Source organism: Ceratotherium simum, chromosome 2 (assembly GCF_057802395.1).
Source record: "Ceratotherium simum simum isolate JZ-2026a chromosome 2, ASM5780239v1, whole genome shotgun sequence".
Classification (NCBI taxonomy): Eukaryota; Metazoa; Chordata; class Mammalia; order Perissodactyla; family Rhinocerotidae; genus Ceratotherium; species Ceratotherium simum.
In genome coordinates, this window is record NC_141901.1 from 56,038,082 (window position 1) to 56,060,401 (window position 22,320).

At 45.5% G+C, this 22,320-nt stretch overlaps 2 protein-coding genes across 2 annotated transcripts; both read left to right on the forward strand.

The window, feature by feature from the left end:
• Positions 1-1,924: 1,924 nt before the first annotated feature.
• On the forward strand, positions 1,925-5,104 carry ADORA3 (adenosine A3 receptor). Its single transcript, XM_004420678.3, has 2 exons — positions 1,925-2,321; positions 4,004-5,104. The coding sequence occupies exons 1-2, from the start codon at positions 1,972-1,974 to the stop codon at positions 4,608-4,610; spliced, it is 957 nt and encodes a 318-aa protein (XP_004420735.1). The 5' UTR covers positions 1,925-1,971; the 3' UTR covers positions 4,611-5,104.
• Positions 5,105-11,343: 6,239 nt separating this feature from the next.
• On the forward strand, positions 11,344-17,719 carry TMIGD3 (transmembrane and immunoglobulin domain containing 3). Its single transcript, XM_004420677.3, has 5 exons — positions 11,344-11,398; positions 12,897-13,247; positions 14,803-14,869; positions 15,604-15,704; positions 17,649-17,719. The coding sequence occupies exons 1-5, from the start codon at positions 11,359-11,361 to the stop codon at positions 17,717-17,719; spliced, it is 630 nt and encodes a 209-aa protein (XP_004420734.2). The 5' UTR covers positions 11,344-11,358.
• The last annotated feature ends 4,601 nt before the right edge of the window (positions 17,720-22,320 follow it).

Sequence of the window (22,320 nt, forward strand, 5' to 3'; positions counted from 1 at the left end):
GAGACATTCATGAGAGGCCACACTAGAGGCTGGCAAAGCCTCACAAGTTCCCACAGTGCAGGGATGTGGGTAGAGCTAACACCGAAAAGTGCCAGAGACACAGAAATGCAGTTGGAAAGGGCTCCCCCTTCATGCCTGGGGAGTTCACTCAGGGCGAAATGGCAAGTCTAGTGGGGATAAGCAAGGCTTCAGACAGACTTGGGCCGACTTGGGATGCTGCGGGGGATCAGTGGGTGATGTAAAAGCAGAACAACCGAAGAAGACCCTGGCAGGCCCCGTGCTGAGGCATCTCGCTGGTGCCCCATGAAAAGTGTTAGTAAACAGCAGAATGACACTGTTGTTATCGTTGAATTTTATTTTTGGCTGTACATAGATTGGTGTGTAAGGTAAATATTATAAACCCTTCAATCCACTGTGTGGGCTTCCTTTTGCTGTCTCTCTAAATAACCCCTTTGGGCGTCACTGAGAAACCCTTGAACTAGGTACCCCAAATAACGATTGCATTCAAGTGTCTGGTTCCCAGGAGTTGAGACCAGGTGAGCCACTTCAGGGACAGGGTGTGATTCCCAGCAGACACTTGTTCCTGCAGGGTGGGGGTGGGGTGTGGGGCACGAGGGGAGGAGGGTATGCCATGTGATTATGGGCACATGGTGCCCTTTCCCTCTGTTCTGCATGGCTGGTCATCCTGTTGTCCTGTTGTTCCTCAAATAGATTTGACACAGGCTGGTTGCTAGTGTGGAGGCCTGGTGGGTATGTGGGCGGAGAAGGGGAGACGGAGGGTCAGCAGCTGTGGTGCTTATGCGAGGTGCTGAAGTTTTGCTCTTCTGAGCAGGGAATCTTAGCTTATCCCTTTGGCAAAAGATCTTTGATACAAAGGCTGGGTTCCAGCTGTGCCCAGCAAAGAGTCAACTCATGCGGCCGAATTCTCAGTGCTTGCTGTTCTGCACTGTCTTTGCCTGTTCAGGATGATATAACAAAATACCAAAGGCTGCATGGCTTATAAACAACAGAAATTTGTTTCTCATAGTTCTGGAGGCTGGGAAGTCCAAGATCAAGGCAGCAGCAGAATCATGTTTGATGAAGACCCACGTCTTGGTTCATAGATGGTGGAAAGGACAAGAGAAATCTGTGGGATCTCCTAAGAACACTATTCCCATTCATGAGAGCTTCACCCTCATGACCTAATAATCTCCCAAAGGCCCCACCTCCAAATATCATCACCCTGAGCATCAGATCTCAATGTATCAATTCTGGAGGGACACAAACATTCAGCCTATTGAATGCATTAAGAAAGAATAAGTTCTGGCTAAGGTTAGAGGCTGCCACCAAAGTCTATTGCTTGTTCCTCTGTGGTCTCCCTTTGCTTCTCTGTGCTAAGCTAGCAGAAAGCCAGAATATTACGCAGTCAGTGCTCCCAGCTCCTCTCCCACCCAGTGCTGCACTTTCATCCGGTCCCTGAGTCAATGAATGTTGAGCCTTCTCCATGACACTCACACCCCCTCCTCTGTTCTTTCCATCTTGCTGAGTGTTCTTGGCTCTGTGCTTCCTCTTGGCCCATCTCACTTCCTGAAACACCCCTGAAGAGGGCTGCTTATCTTGATGGAGCTTGAGTAGCCCTACGGAGGCAGGGGAAGGCAGAGGCCTTGAGCGTGTCTGTCTGGGGAACTAAGAGCAGCAGCACTTTCAGATTCAGCCCACATAGAACTGTCCCCCAGGATTCCAGGAACCCGGGGATGTGTGGCCTGCAAAGGGGCTGGAAGTAATTGCCTTGTGATGGGATCTTTCTAAGGAGAAGGAGTCCTCTAAGAGAGCCCCCACCAGAGAAGAGAAGGAATGGTTAAGTTGTGAGTTTTAGACTGTTGCTGCTGCACCTGGAGCTCTGGCAAGATGTCTGGCAAGAGCTAGGCTCACTGGCCCACACGGATCCTGTTGGCATGCCTGTCTCCTGGGAGGCTCCTCTGGGAAAGCAAGATGCCTGTCAACAGCACTGCCCTGTCGTTGGCCACCATTACCTACATCACTGTGGAGATTCTCATTGGGCTCTGCGCCATAGTGGGCAACGTGATGGTCATCTGGGTGGTCAAGCTGAACCCTAGCCTGCAGACCACCACCTTCTATTTCATTGTCTCCCTAGCCCTGGCTGACATTGCTGTTGGCGTCCTGGTCATGCCTTTGGCCGTTGTCGTTAGCCTGGGCATCACGACCCACTTTTACAGCTGTCTTCTCATGACCTGCCTGCTACTGGTCTTCACCCACGCCTCCATCATGTCCTTGCTAGCCATTGCTGTGGATCGATACCTGCGGGTCAAGCTCACGATCAGGTAACCTGCTTGAGAGGGGTGGTGTGCGGCAGTGATAGAGGTGCCTGGGAAGTGGGGCTACAAAGTTCAGATCCCAGACTCTTTGAGTGAAAACAAATCCAAGTTGGCCTCTGCACTTGAAAGAGGGCACTCACTTTCTTCTAACCATTTGGTGTGTGAGAGGTTTAGCAACAATGAGCTGAGATTCGGGAACTAGAAAAAGAAGAATGCTCCCATCGCTCTCCACTGACTCTGGGAGTGTACGTTTGATCCCCTGAGGAAGCTAAAGATGATGAAAGCTTGATGCATTTTTAATTAGTAAAAAATGCTCTTGGCTTTTAGAAATGATAGAAATCTACTAGAAAAAATAAGGAGCAGACACATAAGAATAAGAGGAGCTAAATTGATGGTTCTGTTCTTGGCCAATGTAGGTTATTGTAAAGTTATTTTAACTTTGCTTCCTCTTCCTTGTTGAGAAGGGGGTCAAAAGATTTCTCCTTTGCAAAAAGTAGTAACAACCGTTCCTGTGACCATGTGAACAGAACGTCCTGCCAAATGGAGAAATCTGATTGCCCAGGTGTCCTGAACTGCGTCTCCTCCTGTCTCATGTTTCTCCTCCCTCCTCCCGGGGAAAGAGCCTGGTGAGGGAGCTACAAACAAGCTTTTGATACAAACAAGCCTGGGTTCAAAACCTAGATCTTGAGATCTGATCTTGGGCAGGTTATTTAACTTTCTCTGCTTCAGTTTCTCATCTTCTCATAGTGGTTAAGATGCTCTGAACTCAGACCTCTTTTCACTTTTAGCTCCACCACTTCTAGCTTGCACAAGTTACTTACTTGTCTGTTTCATTTTTTTCACTTATAAAATGGGAATAATAATTACACCTTCCTCATATGAGTAAATGAGTTAACCCATGTAAATCTCTTAGAAAAAATGCCTGGCACACAGTTGATGCTCAATAAATGGTAGCTATAACTACTATTATTTTCACTATTACCATTAATGAAATGGAGATTATCATAAAATATCTCCAGTTTGTTGTGGGATTTCTTTGAGATAAAGTCTACTGAGTACATAGTTAGTACTTAACGAGATCAGTTTCCTTCTTCCAGTCTATATAGGATGTTGTCAGGAAGGATGGTTTAAGGAGAAATGGTGACTCTCATTGGATGAGGCTTTGAAGGTCCCAGAAGCACTTCAACACGACCTTTGCAACTCCATAGACTAAACATTAAGTGTGGATGCCAGTGCAAACAGAGACATGGGGGCATGCACACATTGAGGGGAAAAGAGGGAGAGGCACAGTATAATTTATGGGCATCAGCACAATAGCCAAAATAAACACTTGAGCACAGGAGGCAAACGTGCTTTGAGGGGATCATTTCTCACCAGGTAGGTGGTTCTAGGGACTTAGATAACTCTTACCTCCCAGGAATTGGGCTGGAAATAGAGCTGTGAGTGGTGCGTGCAAGCACGTGACTCTAGGCAACATATTCCTGATCCATTCTAGATAGTACTTCTTTAGAAGAGTCCCCAGAGAAGTTTGCTGGATTTTTCTCCAATCATTGTCTGCTCATGTTGTCTTCATATCCAGCAGAGTTCAGCTGAAATCACCATAGAATACCAATGCTCTCCAGTCCCAGCTCCCCCCATCCTTTAGCACTTCCTGCTGTGAGCTCACTGACTCTCTTCCATTCAAACAGATACAGGAGGGTCACCACTCAAAGAAGAATATGGTTGGCCCTGGGCCTTTGCTGGCTGGTATCATTCCTGGTGGGATTGACCCCCATGTTTGGCTGGAACATGAAACTGACCTCAGGGTACTACAGAAATGTCACCTTCCTTTCATGCCAATTCCGTTCCGTCGTGAGGATGGACTACATGGTCTACTTCAGCTTCTTCACTTGGATTTTCATCCCCCTGGTTGTCATGAGTGCCATCTATCTTGACATCTTCTACGTCATCCGGAACAAACTCAATCTGAACTTTTCTGGCTCCAAAGAGACAGGAGCATTTTATGGACGGGAGTTCAAGACAGCCAAGTCTCTGTTTCTGGTTCTCTTCTTGTTTGCTTTGTCCTGGCTGCCTTTATCCATCATCAACTGTATCATATACTTTAATGGTGAGGTACCACAAATTGTGATGTACTTGGGCATCCTGCTGTCCCATGCTAACTCCATGATGAACCCTATCGTCTATGCTTGTAAAATAAAGAAGTTCAAGGAAACCTATTTCTTGATCCTCAAAGCCTGTATGATCTGCCAATCCTCTGATTCCTTGGATCCAAGCATTGAGCAGACTTCTGAGTAGTTAGCCATGAGAAATGACTCTCCATCCCATTCACCTTCAGATTCAGCATCAACAAACACTTGAGGGCCTATCCACCTGGGCCAGAGGCTTTCACATCCTTGATTCCTTCCACTGAGGTGGGGAACATTTGGCTCGCTGCCTCCAATTTTACTTTTCCTACTACTCTCTTCCTTTAATTCTATTTTTTTTCCTTGTCCTTCTCTAATTCAATTTTATGGATGCCTGACTTGAGGACAATGTTCTGTAGTTATTACTGCCTATGTTCCTCCTTCCCAAACAGGAGGAGAAGTCATGGAATCTGAAGGATGCCTCATTGACTTGCTGACAGAAGACACCAATGGAGCTGGACATATACATGATGGTGATTCAGTTCTCCTCCATCGTGGAACTAAGCAGAGAACCCTGCTCTCAGCAGATGCTGGGAGATGGTGGGAACAGAAGGAGTGAACTGAGTTTAAGGGGAACTTAAACTGCTGAATTCACCCATAAATGTATTTGAGTAAATAAAAGATGATAGCTAACTGTTGTATAGCTCTTTGCTGGGTCTTGGCACTCAGCCTGCTTGCTACCTGGAGCCATGTGGCATGTTCACCTGTGTGAATTCTGGGCCCTTCATCCCTTGCCCCAGAACACCATGCTCCTTTTTCCTGGGCTGATCAGAACATTTGTCAACTTTATGAACCATTAATCCATTGTTAGAGAAGGAATGATTCTCTCTCTAGAGCTGAGTCCTAATCATTTCCTCTGGTGTTTCATTTTAATGGGAGTGGTGAGGATGGGGCAAAAAGAGACACTGGGTAGATACTATTTGTTGAGCACTTCCTATGCACTAAGCACCATGCATAATCATCTCTTTTGGTCCTGACAATTCTTTAAGGTAGGTACCACCATTATTATCATCTCCATTTTGCAGAAGAAAAAACTGAGGCACAGAGAGGTTAAGTGACTTGTCCATAGTCACACAATTAACAAGAAGTAGAGCCAGGATTTAAACTCAGCCCTGCCTTATGGGAGAACCCAAGCTTCCCACCACCTATTCTCAGACATGAAGAGGGACTTGTAACTTCTCCAAACTCCAAACTCTCAAGTTCACCTATTGAATAATTAGCAGATACGTGGGTACAATCTACGGTTTGTATACTTGAGGACTGCTGGGGTTTTTTGCCTTAGCTGCTATTGTTGATCTCATTAATCAGGACACCAGACAGGGGTGGAGTTCCGGTCCCATCATTGGAGTGTTGAGCATGGCTCTGGGGATTCAACGTGGCAGCTCCACTGTAGTCTACTCAAATTTGCAGCTGTGGACTCTCATTCCCAAGACAATAAATATATGAACTTAACGAGAGCAGCAAGATGCAGATTTCAGTGAAACCATGTCAAAGAGGATGATGTACTGAAAATGTTTCTTATTAATTCTTAGCCAGTCCTGAAAGTTTATCCTAACCCCAATCTTAGGCCAGAGCCCGATAACCATGGTTATCTTGTTAACATTTCATTTCAGCAAAGGTCCTTATTTCTCCTCCTGTTACCCCAAGAAGAATCAGCACTATCTGGGCAGTTAAAAAACTTGCACATACTTTCCTAGCAATGCAAAACGGAGTTGGTGGCTCCACCCACCCTCTTCCCAGCACCACTCACAATGGTATCTTAGAGGCAGAGGCCTGGAATACAGCCCACTGTTCCTGTGGGTCCTGGATGTGGGTGGTTACTTCAGTCCTGACAATCTCCCCTTCAACATTTTAGGGGATCTTTTTTCTTTAAAAATATAAGCTCTCCACTCCTTCCCAAATTTTTTTTCCTAATGATATCCCCTTATTTGAGTTAAGGCTTTTCTCTCTAAATTACTTTTTGTGTTTAGTTAAAATACCCCTCCAGGATGAGGCCCTGGGTTTACTCTGGGGCTCTGGTCACCCCGGCACACTGTCTTGCCCAGGAACCATCTGCCCAGTTGGAGACTTGAAAGAAGTGCTGGTTAGTTGTCAGTGCCACATAATCTTCACACAGCGCTTTTTAATTTACAATCTCTAACCTAGTTGCTATAGCAACACTTGCACCTGCCTTTTTTGGAAACCTGATTTAAAGTGACCCCTTCCCTCAAAACAAAACAGCAGCCTGGGGCCAGCCCCTGGCTTAGCGGTTAAGTGTGCGCGCTCCGCTACTGGCGGCCCAGGGTTCCAATCCTGGGCGCGCACAGACTCACTGCTTCTCCGGCCATGTTGAGGCCGCGTCCCACATACAGCAACTAGAAGGATGTGCAACTATGACATACGACTATCTACTGGGGCTTTGGGGGGAAAAAAAAAAAGGAGGAGGATTGGCAATAGATGTTAGCTCAGAGCCGGTCTTCCTCAGCAAAAAGAGGAGGATTAGCATGGATGTTAGCCCAGGGCTGATCTTCCCCACCAAAAAAAAAAAAAAATTAAAACAGCAGCCTATCCTGGTCATTTGGTGTCATCAGATGAGCTGTAGCTCCTGAGTTTCAGAAAGACTTTGTTTTCATTTTTCTTTTCTCTCGTTCTCTTCCTTCTTCGCCTTCTCTTTCTTTTTCTTTCTGATGGCTTCTGCTTAGCAAACCCACTGAGGGTTTGCAGGGAGTTGTATTTTTTTTTTTGGTCAAATGGGGATCTCCTGAGCTAAGGGGTTCCACCAGCCCAGAAGAAGCCCTTAACATGAAAACTCCTTTTGGAGTGGACTCAAAAAAATGAACCGAGAGTCATCGGCGAGCAGCTTGGGTAGAAGTGGCGAGACCCACCCTGGTTTCAGGTTTAGAGATTATGTCACGGGAGTCTCTCCGAGGTCGTCTCTTGGCTAGCTGCCTTCAGCTAAACAGTAAAGGGTGGCTGTTGGGTTTTATTCTAAAGGAATAAGGTAAAAAGACCTCAAACAAAACCGAGGTTTGCTTCCTCGTTCCTCATGTGAATTCACTGGAAAGGTAGATGTTGAGTAGCTGGGCTTATTTACCCAATTTTTTATCGTGTCAACTGTGGAAATAAGCAAAGACCAAATGACAAAAGCAAAGGCTATTTATTCTGAGCTTGCTATAGCAAGGGACTCAGCCACTGTCTCTTGCGTCTTGGCAGAGACTCAAAGGCAGACAGAGGATGGGAAAGCTCTACAGCAGGGAAAAGAAAAGGCTTCAGGAGTGCCACGATTGGAAGCTGTTGGCCTCGGGAAGCTGGAAGTAGGCTAACTAGAAGTGGGGCATCCTGTGTGATTGGTAGAGGTGTATATTTGGCTTTCTCTGGTTGGCTCCGAGTTGGAAGCAGGACAAAAATTAGGGAAGCTGTCAGTTATCAATCAACTCCTGGCCATTTTAGGCCAATTGTTACAGGGATTATTTTTTGGCATTCTGGACTGTTGCTAGAGATAATGGTTTGACTTCTCACAAGTCTGGCTTCTAGCAGGCTGGCTTCCTGGGCCAGTTCCTGTACGTAATGGGCTGGTTTCCTGGGCTGGTTGTGGGCCAGAGTTCTATTTTTATATATGGTCTAGCCAATGACCGTTTGTGTATTCAGTTTCTTACAACTAGGTGCATATTTTCTAGAGAAACTCTGCTTTTGGATACTATAGTTGGTACGACGGGAATAAGAGGCAGCATCTTGCCCATACTCAGATGGCGTGGTGTATGTAAAGTCTCTTTGTAAGCTCTAAAGTGCTCTATAATTTTGCAGTACTCTTCCTTTTGAGGAAGAAGAATAGTGTGATGGAAAGAACTTTTTTTTTTTTTTCAGGTTTAGCATCAGACCGTAGTGGCTGTACTAGCTGTGTGAACTTGGGCAACTTACTTAAACTGAGCCTCAATTTTCCTCATTTGTAAAATGAGACTAATGATACCTGTGTCACAGTTGTTTTTTGTTTTTACTTTTTATTATGAAAATTTCAAACATACAAAAGTAGAGAGATTAGAATAATGAATCATCACGTATCTATTATCCTGCTTTAATAATGATCAACTTATAGCCAATCTTGTTTCATGTATGCCCCACCCACTTGCCCTACCCTGATTATCTTGAAATTTTGGACATTAAATTATTTCATCTGTACACATTTTGGTTTGTATTTCTAAAGCATATTTTTAAAATTATCAATTGTTTTATTCTTGTTACCCATTTACCTTCTTATTTACACATCTAAAGAGTGAAAATTAATTCTACCCTTAAGAGGCAGCAACAGAACTAATAACACCAAGTAATATAGACAGTCCCTAATTTATGATGGTTCAATTTATGATTTTTCGACTTTATGATGGGGTGAAAGTGATATGTATTCAGTAGAAACTGCACTTCAAATTTTGAATTTTGGTCTTTTCCTGGGCTAGCAATACACGGTACAATAGTCGCTCATGATGCTGGGCAGTAGCAGGAAGCCACGGCTCCCAGTCAGCCCCACAGTCACAAGAGACAACTGATACAACCATTCTGTTTTTTCACTTTCAGTAGAGTATTCAATAAATCACATGAGATATTCAACACTATTATAAAATAGGCTTTGTGTTAGATGATTTTGCCCAACTGTAGGCTAATGTAAGTGTTCTGAGCACACTTAAGGTAGGCTAGGCTAAGCTATGATGTTCGGTAGGTTAGGTATATTAAATGCAATTTCAACTTATGAAATCTTCAACTCACGATGGGTTCATTAGGACACATCATTTACTCCTCATCAAACCTCTATGACTTCAACAAATAAACTTGGTAACTCCATCATAAGTTGAGGAAGATCTGTACTCAGAATGCTAATAGATACATCTGTTTATTCTCTGTAACTCTGGGCCTTTCATGTACTTTAAAATGTTACTTTTTCATGTCTTGGGCATTTTCCTGATATCTGTGCACAATCTGTTTCTCTTTCTGTTGATACTTTCTTTGGTTTCATGGTGCTATCTCTGAGCAATTCTTAGTGTTAGTTTTGCATGCAGCTTTCTCAGAGATAAGGATGGCTTTAAAAATATATAACCATAGTATCTATGTTAATTATTGATTGCTATGTAAAACGTTACCACAAAACTTAGAGGTTTAAAACAATAATCCTGTATTATCTCTTGTGGTTTCTATGGGTGAGGAATTCAGGAGAATCTTGGTTGGGTGGTTCTTGCTCTGGGTCTCTCATGAGGTTGTTGGATCTGCAGTCATCTGAAGACTTGATTGTGGCTAGAGGATCCACTCCCAAGATGGGTCGCACATCTCTGGAAAGTTGATGCTGGCAAGTTGGTTCCTGTCCACATGGACCCCTCCATGGGTCTGCTTGAGAGTCCTCACAACACGGCAGCTGACTTTCCCAAGAAGGAGCAGTGCAAGAGACTAAGGTGGAAGTTGCATACCTTTTATGACCTAGCCTCGAAGTCATACACTATCACTTCTGCAATATCTAATTGATCACATGGGCCAGCCCTGATTCAGTTTAGGATGGGACTACACAATGGCATGAGAACCAGGAGCCATCTTAGAGGCTGGCTATGACAATGCCATTATCACATCTGAAAAAAATTTAACAATAATTTCTTAATATCATCAACTGTCTAGTCACTGTCTAAATCTTCTCAATGTTTGCTTCAACCAGGATCCAAATAAGTTTCATATATTGCAATTTGTCATTATGTTTCTTAAGCTCCTTTTAATCTATAAGTTTCTCCTTCTTTCCTTTTTTTTTCACCTTGAAGTTTATTTGTTGAACTCATAGAGGTTTGATGAGGAGGAAATGAGGCAATGTAGATAAAACACCTAGCATGATGCACGTAAAACATGCACCATGATGCCGGCCGGCAGCTGCCCCATATGCTGACTTCGTGTGAATTAGAGAAAAGCTCCCATTCCTCAAGAGAGGACATTATTGAACCACCTGGACAATCATCCGGGTCTGGCCCTTGTTGGGAAGTACTAGCTCTGGGGTGTGATAAGTAGCACTCAGCTTAAATTCACCTGAGAGGTGGTTCCATAATTCAAATTTTAGAAATCACTGGTGAGGCCATATGAGTCCCATTAGGAATCAGGGAAAGTTTGTGCTGCTGCATGGACAGATCTCCTTGATTTATCCCAGGTCTGTGCAGGAGAGCTTCCAGGAAGTCCGGAGGCTGCAGACCTGGCTGCTGACACTCAGACACCCATACTTTCACCTGCTCACATGCTCCAGATGGGCAGGCACGTCTGCTGCTTACAGCTTCATGCTCCATCCACCAACCCCACTCCCCGGGTGAGGCTTCAGTGTCCACTCAGGAGTCAGGGAGGTTAGGAATCTCCTTACTAGTCTTCCTCTCAGCCAAATAGGAATTGGGCCTCCAAGAGTGGTGGGCGGACAAGAGGAGTGGCCTCTGATGATACCCAGACCATTGGCAGGACACAGCACAGTTGCACCCACAAATGTGTGCCAGCGATAGTGTGTGTGCGTGTGTTCTTCTGAGTGTGTACAGGCTTTGTTATGCTGGGTGGATTTATCCAGGAGCAGGATCTCCATTGCCGTTTTGGGCTCCGCCGGGAAGCCCATAATTTTCTGAGTTATCCCATATTATTATATAAGTAAGTTTATGTCCATGAATGGCATCCCTCTGATGAGGTACCCTTGTGCAGTGCACAACCTGGTCTACACATAGCAGCACTGCTTGGATTAACTGGTTGTTCCCTTTTCCGTAGTTTCTCCAAACAGGATAAAACCATCTTAAGCTCAAAGATATCTGTTTCCCTTAAACAGATCCAGGATTCCTGAGATCCCTGGGTACATCATGTCATTCCAGTTGAAGATTCATTTCCTTCCAGTCATGGGGCTCTTCATTCTACTCTCCTTGACTGTCTTGTCAGGTAAGATATGGGGAAGGAACATCTCCAGCCTTCCAAACTTCCCAGAGACCTTGCATTTCCTTCTCCTCTCCTAACTTGGAATTCCTGCAGATTATCTAAGGAGTGGGATGGGAAAATAAAAGGAGGTGAAAATAGATCTTGTCCAAATTAGTCCTTGTTCTTCACTCTGGTGAGAGGGTTGTGGGGCATTTGAAATCCTCAGCTAGGATGAGGGCTCTGTATTCTCTCCTTCAGTTTAAGTTCCCCTTCCCTCCCCCCATTTCCCCCTAAAAATATTTGTGCAGATATATAGGGACCAGACTTTCCACTTTCTGCCCATGCCTGACCCCAAAGGTGAGACTCAGAAGACTGGGCCGACCCTGGCTCTGCCGCCCTCCAGCGTTGTGACATTTGAGAGTTACTGCAACTCTGTCCGGGTCAGCCTCCATGCCTGTAAACTGAGCATAACACGATCTTCCTTGTGGGGTTGATCTGAGAATAAAACATCAAATCGTATCAAATGGCATCAAGGACATGAGCCTGCTTTGTGGGCTGGTCCCACCCACGGTGAGCTACATTTGAGGCAGCATTTGAGGGGACTCCAGCACACATCTGGAAGACTGAGAGAGGGAAGTGCTCTGCTGCCCCCATTTCTTCTCCTTGGTCAGACACTTCCCCAGCCACTGTCAAACTAGACGTGGTGTGCACGACTTCCTCATTGTGCAATATCCTGGGATGACAGAGGTGCCACACTGGTCTTGTCTGGAGGAAATATGAAGTTCATAGTCCCTAAGGACAGAAGCTGACTCCCTCTGTTTTTAGCCCAAGGCAGCCAGCAGAAGCTTCCAAAGCTTCTCACTTTCTTTTTGAGGGTGCCAAGGTGGAGTGGGGGGCTAGGCTCTTCAAATCTCCCACCAAGCAATGGTGAGAGGCCTCCTAGATTCTTGCAGAAGGGGATTCATATTTCACCCACCCTTAGGCCAAGGGAAAAGACTTCTCCAGGGTATTAGTTTGCTAGTAACAAACATCACAGATTGGGTGGCTTAAACAACAGAAATTTATTTCCTTGCAGTTCTGGAGGCTAGAAGTCCAAGATCAAGGTGTCGGCAGGGTTGGTTTCTCCTGAGGCCTCTCTCCTTGGCTTGCAGGGGGCCGCCTTCTCGCTGTGTCCTCACATGGTGGTCCCTCTGTCGTCTGTGTCCTAATCTCCTTTTCATAAGGACACCAGTCATATTGAATTAGGGCCCATTCTAATGACCCCATTTTAACTTAGTTACCTCTTTAAAGGCCCTGTCTCCGAGTGCAGTCACATTCTGAGGTACTAGGGGTTGGCACTTCAACATATGAATTTTAGGGGGACACTATTCAGCCCATAACAGTTGCCAAGCCAAAACAGGCAAAAATCAGCCTCCAATGTTTCAATTAATTTTCCTCCAGGAGGGCAGGAGCTGCAACGTGTTTACAAGAGCAATGGTGTGTCTCTGTGTGCACACAGGTGTGCATGTGTGTGTTTTGACAGATGCCATGGTCATGGATGAGAAGGTCAAGGAAAGCTTTGTGCTGGACACGGCTTCTGCTGTCTGCAGCTACGATGCTCACTATAAAGACCACCCCAAGTACTGGTGCCGAGGCTATTTCCGGGACTACTGCAACATTGTCACCTTCACACCCAACAGTACAGACCGCGTGGCCCTGAGGGACACAGGAAACCAGCTCATTGTCACTGTGTCCTGCCTGACCAAGGAGGATACAGGCTGGTACTGGTGTGGCATCCAGCGGGACTTTGCCAGGGATGACATGGATTTTACAGAGCTGGTGGTGACTGACAACAGAGGAGCAGCCCTGGCCAGTGACTTTTGGTCTGGGAAAGGTAAGGAGCCTGGCAGGGGTCTAGTCTGGGTAACCCATAGTAGTGGGTATTCATTGGTGTGGTAAATACTCACTGAAGGCAGTGAGCACCAACTCAGGCTCCCCTCAGGTACTTTGGGGTAACCTAGTCTCTCCTTCCCTCCAAAGTAGGGTGATTGCTGGTGATGCTGGGGGTTAACTTGAATTTGGGGAATACAAGGAATCTGGGCCCTGGGGTGCTCTTGGAACCTCCCTTTCCTCACAGGGATCTGGTTCATGGAACTTGGGAGGGGCTTGTGGGGGCTAACAGGTGTGAGAGCTTTGCGCTGCTGGTCAGGACAGGCTTTGAGGCTGCTATTAAACCTCTGTGCTCTGTGGCCAGCCTTGCTGGTCTAGAATCTTGAAGATTAGTTTCTTGGGAGGTGACCGAGGCTGCAAAAGTGACCCAGGGGCCTGGATGAGCACCTTCAACAACTGTTCACTTCAATTTCATAACTGAACAGGGATGCATATTATGTTCAAACTGGTCAAGAGGCTGCTGAGTGGGTGTAGGTGGAACTGGAGTCTGTAGGGAGAAGTCTATCTAAGCCAGTCACCTGCTCCTTGGCACCGGGGCTAAGACATAGCATCTCTAGATGCTCACCAAAATTCTTCTGTCAAGTGCCGAAAACCTCTTTTTACACCAGAAAGCCTCTGTCTCTCAGGCAGCACTTATGGAAAGCACTAGGCTCTCTCTTTTTTTCTCCTGTGGCTTCTCCTTGTTCCCACTTCTAAAAAGGAAGTCTTTTGCTATCACAACCCGAGCACCATACCAGTAGGAAAACAAACTAGAGAAACTTAAGGGTGGCTGTGGGAAGCCACCTCCTAGTGCTAGAAAGAGAGTCTTGCTCATACTTGACCAACTATCTGGTAATTTGTCCAGCAAGCATCTTACTGAATGCATGACATCCTTTGCACCTACAGTGTTTCTACTTTACGAGGTTCTGCTTTTACCTAACTCTGTAGTTGTAGGCCTAGGATAAGAGAGGTCCCACCTAAATGTGCTCCTTAGTTTACATGAGACCCTCTCCCCCCAGGTCTTGTTTGAGAGGGCAATGTGAGTGGCTGTGGGGGAACTTCTCCCATTGGGTTTTGGGGGCTGTCAGAAGCACCATGTGGCAATTATGTCACCTATTGATCAGTTCCTTAAGGATGGGACCGGCTCTCTGGTGCCTCTGGTGTCTCCTTCCATAGCCTTCAGCCTGGAACTCTCTAACCGTGGGCCACTTCCAGTCCACCCAGGCCTTTTGTGCCAGTCTGGAAATCTGCCCCTTCCTCCAGGTGCACAGAGCCCAGTGGCAGGATGCATGGCTTGGCAAGCAAGTGACACTGGATTTCAGCGCCTACTTGTTTCCTCAGCCTTCTGCCCTGTGCAGGGCACATTTATCCAGCTATACTTGGTGCCTCTGCTTGGCCCAGCAGTCACCCAGAGCACTCATTCTCTGGAGATTGAGGGAATGAGGGCAGAGATGCAGAAGGCAAAGAGCGGGTCTGGGAATGGGCCTTACTTGACTCTCAACAAATCCTTTCTGATGCAGACCTATCAGGCAACAGGAACAGAAGCTGCAGGGCTTCCAAAGTCGTCCACAAGGCAGATCGCTCCATGTGAGTCATGACTTTAGGAGACAAATTGGCTTTGTGGGGGAGGGGGAGGGTGGTCAACAACAACACAACATGACGATTGATTTGCACCTACTGCTTCTCAGCTGCGTGTGGTTTCTCCACCTGAACTATATCTTCAATGCGACCATTCGGTTTCTTCCAAAAGAATATAGTTTAGGACTCTGTTTTAAGGAGCAAAATGCCGTCTCACTATGTTAATTAAAAAGGAGAATTCGTCACAAGGAGAGAGCAGTGTCTCATAAACGCAAGGGAGGGATGTGGCCACCCTCAGAAATGGCCAGGAGCCAATGGATTGTTATCTCCATCTCTGATCCACGGCTCTTGTGTGTATTTGCTTCCTCTTCCTAACAGTGCTGCCCTGTTAGGTTTCATTTTTGCTGTGAGAAAAAAGATGTCCATTTCTAATTCCTAAGTTTCTTTCTCCCCTGGTCTGGAGACCGCCAGTCTGAAACTGGATCCTCCTTTTCTCAGTCCCATGTTAGTTTCTGAGGAAGGGGCTCAGCCCAGCTTGGTCAGACACCCAGCTCAGGTCCAATCAAGTGAGGTCTGGAGGGTGGGGGCGCTCCACAGGAATACGGGTTGCCAGGAGCTACTGGGACTGGGTGGGGGATGGGGGCTGGGCAGAGGGGACAGATCTCGGAAAAGGGAATCCTGAACAGAGAACCAAAAGGTGGTTTCTTCTAAGGGACATGAAATCTGTTTGTGATTCCTTCCAGGATGTCCATTCTCATCATCTGCATGCTGATCTCGAGTTTGGGGATTATCTCTATAATCAGTCATTTGTCCAAAAGGAGGAGAAGTCAAAGGAATAGAAGGGGTAAGTAGCTATTTGGGAGGAAAATGAAAGAGGTCAAGGAAATGCTTTCAAATGAGTGAATGTGACCCTCTTCTTGTTGCCTGGATCCCTGGAGGCCAATGCAGCCAGCCCATGGGTAGGGGTGTTCTGCTTCACATTGACAAAGGCACCATGAGAGGTGACAGAGAGAGCACTGTAGCCTCGTAAGTGGAGGTGAGTGTAGACCAGGAAGGAGGGAGGCCCCGAGACAACCCCACTGCAGGTTCCGTGTCTAGAGGGCCACCTGCCTCCCCAGCACACACACTTTGGGAGGCAGCCTTACTCCTTGACTGAAACATTTTGTTGACCTGAGGGAATAGAAGCCAAAGCTCCTGTCAAAGGAGCTTCTGGGGCCCTGGGTAAGCAGGCATGGAAAGGTCTTGAGAAGAGTCATGAGTGGAAGAGGACAGGCCCAAGGGCCTCAGCCCTAGTCTTGAGCCACGGAGGAGGGGCCTTTAAGCTTTGTACCTCCCTCTGCCTTTGGGGACTTACAGGTAAAGGCCTAGCTGGAAGCCAGAAAACCAGCCAAGCTTCTTCTGTGATCCCCACACCTCTGGTAAGTTCCCTCCTTGGCTCCTCTGTCCTGCGCCCTGTGCCCCACAGCTACCTGATCTTTAGGGTCCCCATTCCTAAATAGAGTAGAGGAACTTCGTTCAGAAGGGGCTATGTGGATCTGTCCACTTTTCCTTTGGGGCAGCATCAGAGAGATCGAAATCCTCAAGGCCACCGTGTGGTGATTCTGCTGACCTCTCAAGTGGACACAGCATAGAAGGAACATTAGACACAAGTGCCACTGTTTGGCCAATAGGTTTTTTTTCTTTTTATGCTCAGAAGCCACAAAAATACTTTGGTCAATGGAGAGACTGTAGGCATAATTACAAAACAGACTTCAACATCCTCTGGATATGGAAATGTAGAAAAACAACATTTCAGAGAATGAGAGAAAACAAACAAACCTGGAAACACCTGTTAATGAAACACAAGGGTCTATTAGTCAGACAAATCTCAAATCCAAAGCTGAGGCTGAGAGGCCTCCTACTTCCCTGCAATAATTTGGCCCCGTGGCCAGAGCAGGAGCGCTAAGAAGTCAAGGTAGTGGCTCCCACAGCCTTCACATTCCTGGCCTTTTGTCCTCCAAGGTCTTTGGACTGAGGAGGTGGGGGTTGTAGACAAAGCAACATCTTTCTCTGTTTTGCCCAAGACTACTCCCTTTGGGACACCATTGTAGTCTAGGTTTGTGCAAAAACCATTGTCACTTCTTGAAGGCATGACTTTTGGCAACTTGTTACTTCTCTGGGCCGGTTTTCCTCTCTATAAATTGAGGACCCCATTCTCATACTCCTCAGGACTTTTTATTCATTCAATAAAATATTCAATAAACAAGGACCATGCTAAACGCTGGGGATACAAAGATGAGCAAAAGAAATAGCATCTGTCTTCATGTACTGTAGAGTGGGAGGGAGATAAACTATTGTGCGTGTGTGTGTGCGTGCACACACACACGCAAATGTAAAATTGTCAACTAGAGTAAGTATGCTAAAGGAGAGACATGCACTGCTGTGAAATGTGAGGCAATGGAACCCAACTCTGTTCCTTTTTAGCAAGGAGTTGTACAACCTGTTTTAGCCATAGCCTCACACTCAGGCAGTTGAAACATGGCAGCCTGCATCAAGGTCCCTTCTGGCTTTGACACTCTTGGGTTCTGAAGGTGTCCAGTTGCATTCATATGACCCAGTGGTGAGAGGTGAATGCAAGGCCCCTGTACCAGGCTTTCCTACTGACTGACCAATGAGCCCTGAAAACAAACTTTGGTGTTTAGTCCCCATGAAGCCCCCAGGAGAGAGTTTGCAACTTTTGTTGCAGAAACACTCAGCAGAAGTAGGCAATAGATCTCAATTCAATTTTCCCTTTCTATTTCCAACGAAGTAGACAACTCTTTGAAGCCCCTCTCACGTGTCCTGACTCCAAAGGAAATGGCTCGTACTGAACAGACATGACTGAAGATTTCTTTTATTTAGTTCATAAAGTGATGCTACAATAGAATCTCCATGACAACTGGCCCACATCCGGGGGACTGATTCTGATCTCTCAGCCTTCTGAAGGACCCTCTCACCTTGGCAGCAATCGTTTGTAGCTTGGTAAGAAGAGTGGTAGCCAGAGGAGCCATCTAGGCCACGCCTGAGCAAGGCTGCCATCAGATAACATCTCAAGATCTTAGTTCTCACGCCTTCGGCTAGCCAGAAGTGAGCAGGACAAGCAGAATCTTGGTCATGGGGCCAGATCACTTGTATTTTATTTGTTAACCAATAAATTCCTGACCAGTGTTGAATGAACTCCGAGGTATGACTAACTTCTCCCGGGATATCACTGGGAAAGTATGTCTGGAAAAGTTTCTTTTAGAGTATAATATTCCAATTTATTTCTGAATTGGTATTACATGCTGTCCTACCCAAAGAAAGGGAGATAGGCTCAATCAGTGGTTCTCAGATTCTTTGGGTGAAAAGACTGTCTTGCATAGGAAACTGCCACCAGACTGAATGGATGATGCTTTTGATCAATGAGAAGCCAAGGTGTGATAACTTAAGTGAAATATTCCTTCAAATCAGGAAACACAAACTAAAGCTGAGGCATCAGCAGCTGTGGGTGCAAGGTTATATTGTCAGAATTACCACAACTCTTAGCTCCCACCTGCATGTCTGTACCCACTCTCCTCCTATAGTGTCTCTCCCGTCATTTCAGGGAGTTCTCAGGGTCTCCCCATCACTGCCTCTGCTGCTCTCATAAAAACCCTGCTCTTCTGGTCTCTTCTAATAGAGAGCTGGCCAATCTTAGTGCTGCGGATGCTCAAGTGGCCCTCTGGTCTGAGCAGGACTGGGGCAGGGAGATTGGCTCTTGACACGATTCTACACATGCCCTGCACATTTAGGTCCAGGCTCTCCTGAAGTCTTTCATGAACACAGTTCCTTTAGCTTCCACCCTAACCCCACTCTCCACAGGTGGGGAACTCAAAGCTGCTCAACAGCCTGATGGGAAGGGGTGGGTGTGGATACCGTCCCGTTCTTGCCATCCTCCTTGTTTCTATACAGCCAGAACTCCTCCTTCCCAGAGTCTCAGATCAAATAATATCAAAAGTGCTCTTTTCCCTTGGCCACAAAACAACCACAGTCCCTCCCTTGTGGCTGTATATTGAACTTACATGAAGGAGCCATTAGCCCACAGGTTTTGCAAATAGCAGTCCAGTCTGGGCTCAGTTAGGACCTCCTACTACACAAGGCAAGATGGCAGACATCAATCTTCCGTAACGGAGGCAGACATCTATAGATGGCTTGGACGACTTACACTTACCTATCTGGAAAGCTATTTCCCCTGAGAGGCCTCCAGGTTTGTTTTGATTCCATGATCCGGGGTTCAAGAGCCTTTTTTCTTCCCTTACCTAGCGAAGACCTTTTGAATCTATGGTCAATTATTTAATTACTCATTTCTTCCTCCAGCAAGGCTAGTTGCGCACCTGTTTTCGTGACAGGGAGACAAAAAACAAGACTTTGTAAACACAGGGCTATGCTGTTTAAAATGGGAAGCTTCAAGAAAACAGAGGGAAGAGTAATTAACCTGATATTTCGCATACAAGGGGATGGCCGCAGGACAAGCTTACTCCTCTTGCAGCTGTTCATAAGGCACTGGCTCTCAACTGGAAAGGTAACGCGGCTTCTAGCTTCAGGGTTGGTAGAATTGTTTCATGTCAGCGCAGTTTGCCACCAGCTGAAAGAGGGAGAGGCCTCCCTGTGGGTGCTTCCCCCAGGCAGCCAGGGCACGAGAGGAGCGGTCCTGAGGCTCTGCTGCCCTCGTGGGGCCAGCCACTCTGCTGGGCTGTGGCGTCTTCACAAGGCTATTTCCCTAAACCGGTTTTCTCCTAGACCTGTTGGCTCCCGAAGAGGGCCCACTCCTTTATCAAACCTCTCTTCCACTGTCTTCTCCTCCAAGTCCAGCTGTCAGGAGCAGCTGCTCTATCTCAGAATGAACATGCTCTCTCGAGCACGTCACCTGACTTGACCTCTCAAGTTTCTCTGCCACTATACATGCTCTGGGGCAGCTTGGCGTGGAGGCATATGCAAGGAATGTGAAATCAGAGGACTTGATTTAAATTTTGTTCTGCCGCTTAACTAGCTGGGAGACATTGGGTAAATTATTTCATCAATTCATTGAACTTTAATTTCCTTACCTTGATTTTTAAAAATATTATTTAATATATTTTTAAAAGAGATTTGTGGAGGATGCTTCCCTCCCACTCCTGCTTCCTCCCCTGTGGACTGAGCTCCCTCAGGGTAACACTCCTCAGTGACGCCCCAGCGGAGGTGGAGTGACCTGTCTGATATGTGAGTCTGGGGTAGGAACCGGGCGTACCCACTCTGCCTTTCCTTTTTCTTTTCTTAATCTTTCGGGTGCAGCTTTCAAAGAGCACATGATCTCTTCTACAACTCCTGGGAACAGCTGAGCCACTGGTTTGGTTGTGGGGAGGTGGGACTTGCCTTGGTGTGGTTCTATCAATCATGGTGTTCAGTGCTCCGAAGCTCACTTCTCTGCAGCTACGATATACTCTCTAATCTCCAGTGTCGACTATGTCTATAATAAAGACCGTACTTTGTTCTCTATCTGCTGAGTCCTCATTCTTATTTCTCAGTTGGTTCAGAATTCAGGTGGGGAATGGGAGCGCTAGGTATTGGACACCCTGAAGATCCTCAACAAGGAAAATGAAGAACCTCAAAAGTTACAAAAAGATGTTTAAGAGAAAGCATACCTCCTTCCATCCCTGCCCCTCAGTCCCTCAGTTACCAAGTTCCCCTCCCCAGGGGCAATCACTAAGACCAGTTAATGGTGTTTCTTTCAGAGACACACTAAATATATAAAAAAATAGGTGCGCCTACACGTTCTCTGTTGTACATGAATAGAGCATATGCAGAATTCTGTTCAGCAGCTTGCACTTTTCATTGAACAATATCTCTTGGAGATCTTTTTTTTCTTAGAACATAAATGAAGAGCTGCCTCCTTGTTTTTAATGGCCAAATCGTCCTCCACCAGCCAATCCCTTCTCCATAGACATGGAGGGTTGTCTCAATCTTTCACTGCTTCAGAGAGTCGAGCATAATGGGTAAATGTGCAGTTCTGGAGCCAGCCTATCTGGGTTAGAGTCCCAGTGCCACTACTTACTAGCAGTGTGAACCTGGGCAAGTTATTTAACCTCTATGGGCCTCCATTTCTGTACCTAAAATGAGGAGAATAACTGTACCCTCCTAGTGTTTTCTGAGGATTCCGTGAATTCATGCCAAGCACTTAGAATGCTGCCTAGAGCATAAGCTTTAGCCAATTTAGTGAATGCTGTAATTAAAATTACATAGGTGACTTTCCACATGTTTAAGCAGGATAAATTCTTAGAAAAAGAATTAAAAACGTGGTTGGTTATTGCCAAATTGCCTTCCATTGATAGTTGTATCCACTTATTCTCCCACCAGTAGTGCGTGTGTGTCTTGGTTCCCCATAATCTTGCTCAAACAGTTTGTTAGCAAACTGTGAATTTTGCTAACCTTATTGATGGAAAATATTATCTAATTGGAGTTCTAATTACTATTTTTATTACGATGAGTGAAGTTGAATATCTCTTCATGTGCTTAAAAGCCATTTGTATTTCCTTTTCTGTGAATCACCCAACCTTATCCTTTGTCCCTTTTTTTTCCTATTGAGTTGTTTATTTTTTCCCTATTGATTTATAAGAGCTCTTAATATACTAAGAAAATTAGCCCTTTGTCTATGAGATGCTTGCAAATATTTCCCAAGCTTGTCATTTGTCTTTTGAACACGGTATTTCCTAAGTCAAGTTAATCAATCTTTTCTGGTTTCTGGTTTTGTGTCATACTTTCAAAGGCATGTTCCACTCTGAGATTATATTTAAAATTCTCCCATATTTTCTTCTAGTACTTTCATGGTTTTTTTACAGTTAAGTTTTTGACATATCTGGAGTTTATTTTGACATAAGGAGTGAGATATGAATCCAATTTTGTTTTCATTTATTTCAACCATTTATTGAATAAAACATTTTCCCCCAAATGATTTGATATGCCATCTTTATCATGCTCTAAATTTCCTTATGTATTTTGGTCTATTTCTGGAGTTTTTATTCTAGCCCATTGATTTGTTTATTCATACATCGTTAACGTATTATTTTAATTCGTCATGCTTGATAAAACAGTACTTTTAGTTAGCGGCTAGGGCTAGCCTTCCCATATTACTTTTATGTATTTATTTATTTATTTTTATGAATTTTCCTGGATTTGCTTTTTTGTTTATTGTTTACATAGGAATTTTAGAGTAATCTTGCTGAGTAAAAAATAATCTTATTGGTATTTTTACTGGGATCATCTATGGAAGTATCTGTTGGGATTTGGGGGGGGTGGGGATTAACATTTAGATTAATCTTGATTCCCATGTAATGTTGCTATGCATATCTCTTAAGCTATAGCAAGGAGATGGACATCCACATTTGAATAGTGCTTTACACAATAGGGACTTGTTTTGGTGTGGGACTCTAGGATGTACAGAGTGCTTA

Coding starts and splice junctions, on each gene's coding strand:
- TMIGD3 (XM_004420677.3), top strand. CDS start 11,359: ATGGGGCTCTTCATTCTACTCTCCTTGACTGTCTTGTCAG. Junction 13,248..14,802: donor TGACTTTTGGTCTGGGAAAG/GTAAGGAGCCTG, acceptor TTTCTGATGCAG/ACCTATCAGGCAACAGGAAC. Junction 15,705..17,648: donor AAGTCAAAGGAATAGAAGGG/GTAAGTAGCTAT, acceptor TTTCCAACGAAG/TAGACAACTCTTTGAAGCCC.
- ADORA3 (XM_004420678.3), top strand. CDS start 1,972: ATGCCTGTCAACAGCACTGCCCTGTCGTTGGCCACCATTACCTACATC. Junction 2,322..4,003: donor CGGGTCAAGCTCACGATCAG/GTAACCTGCTTG, acceptor CCATTCAAACAG/ATACAGGAGGGTCACCACTC.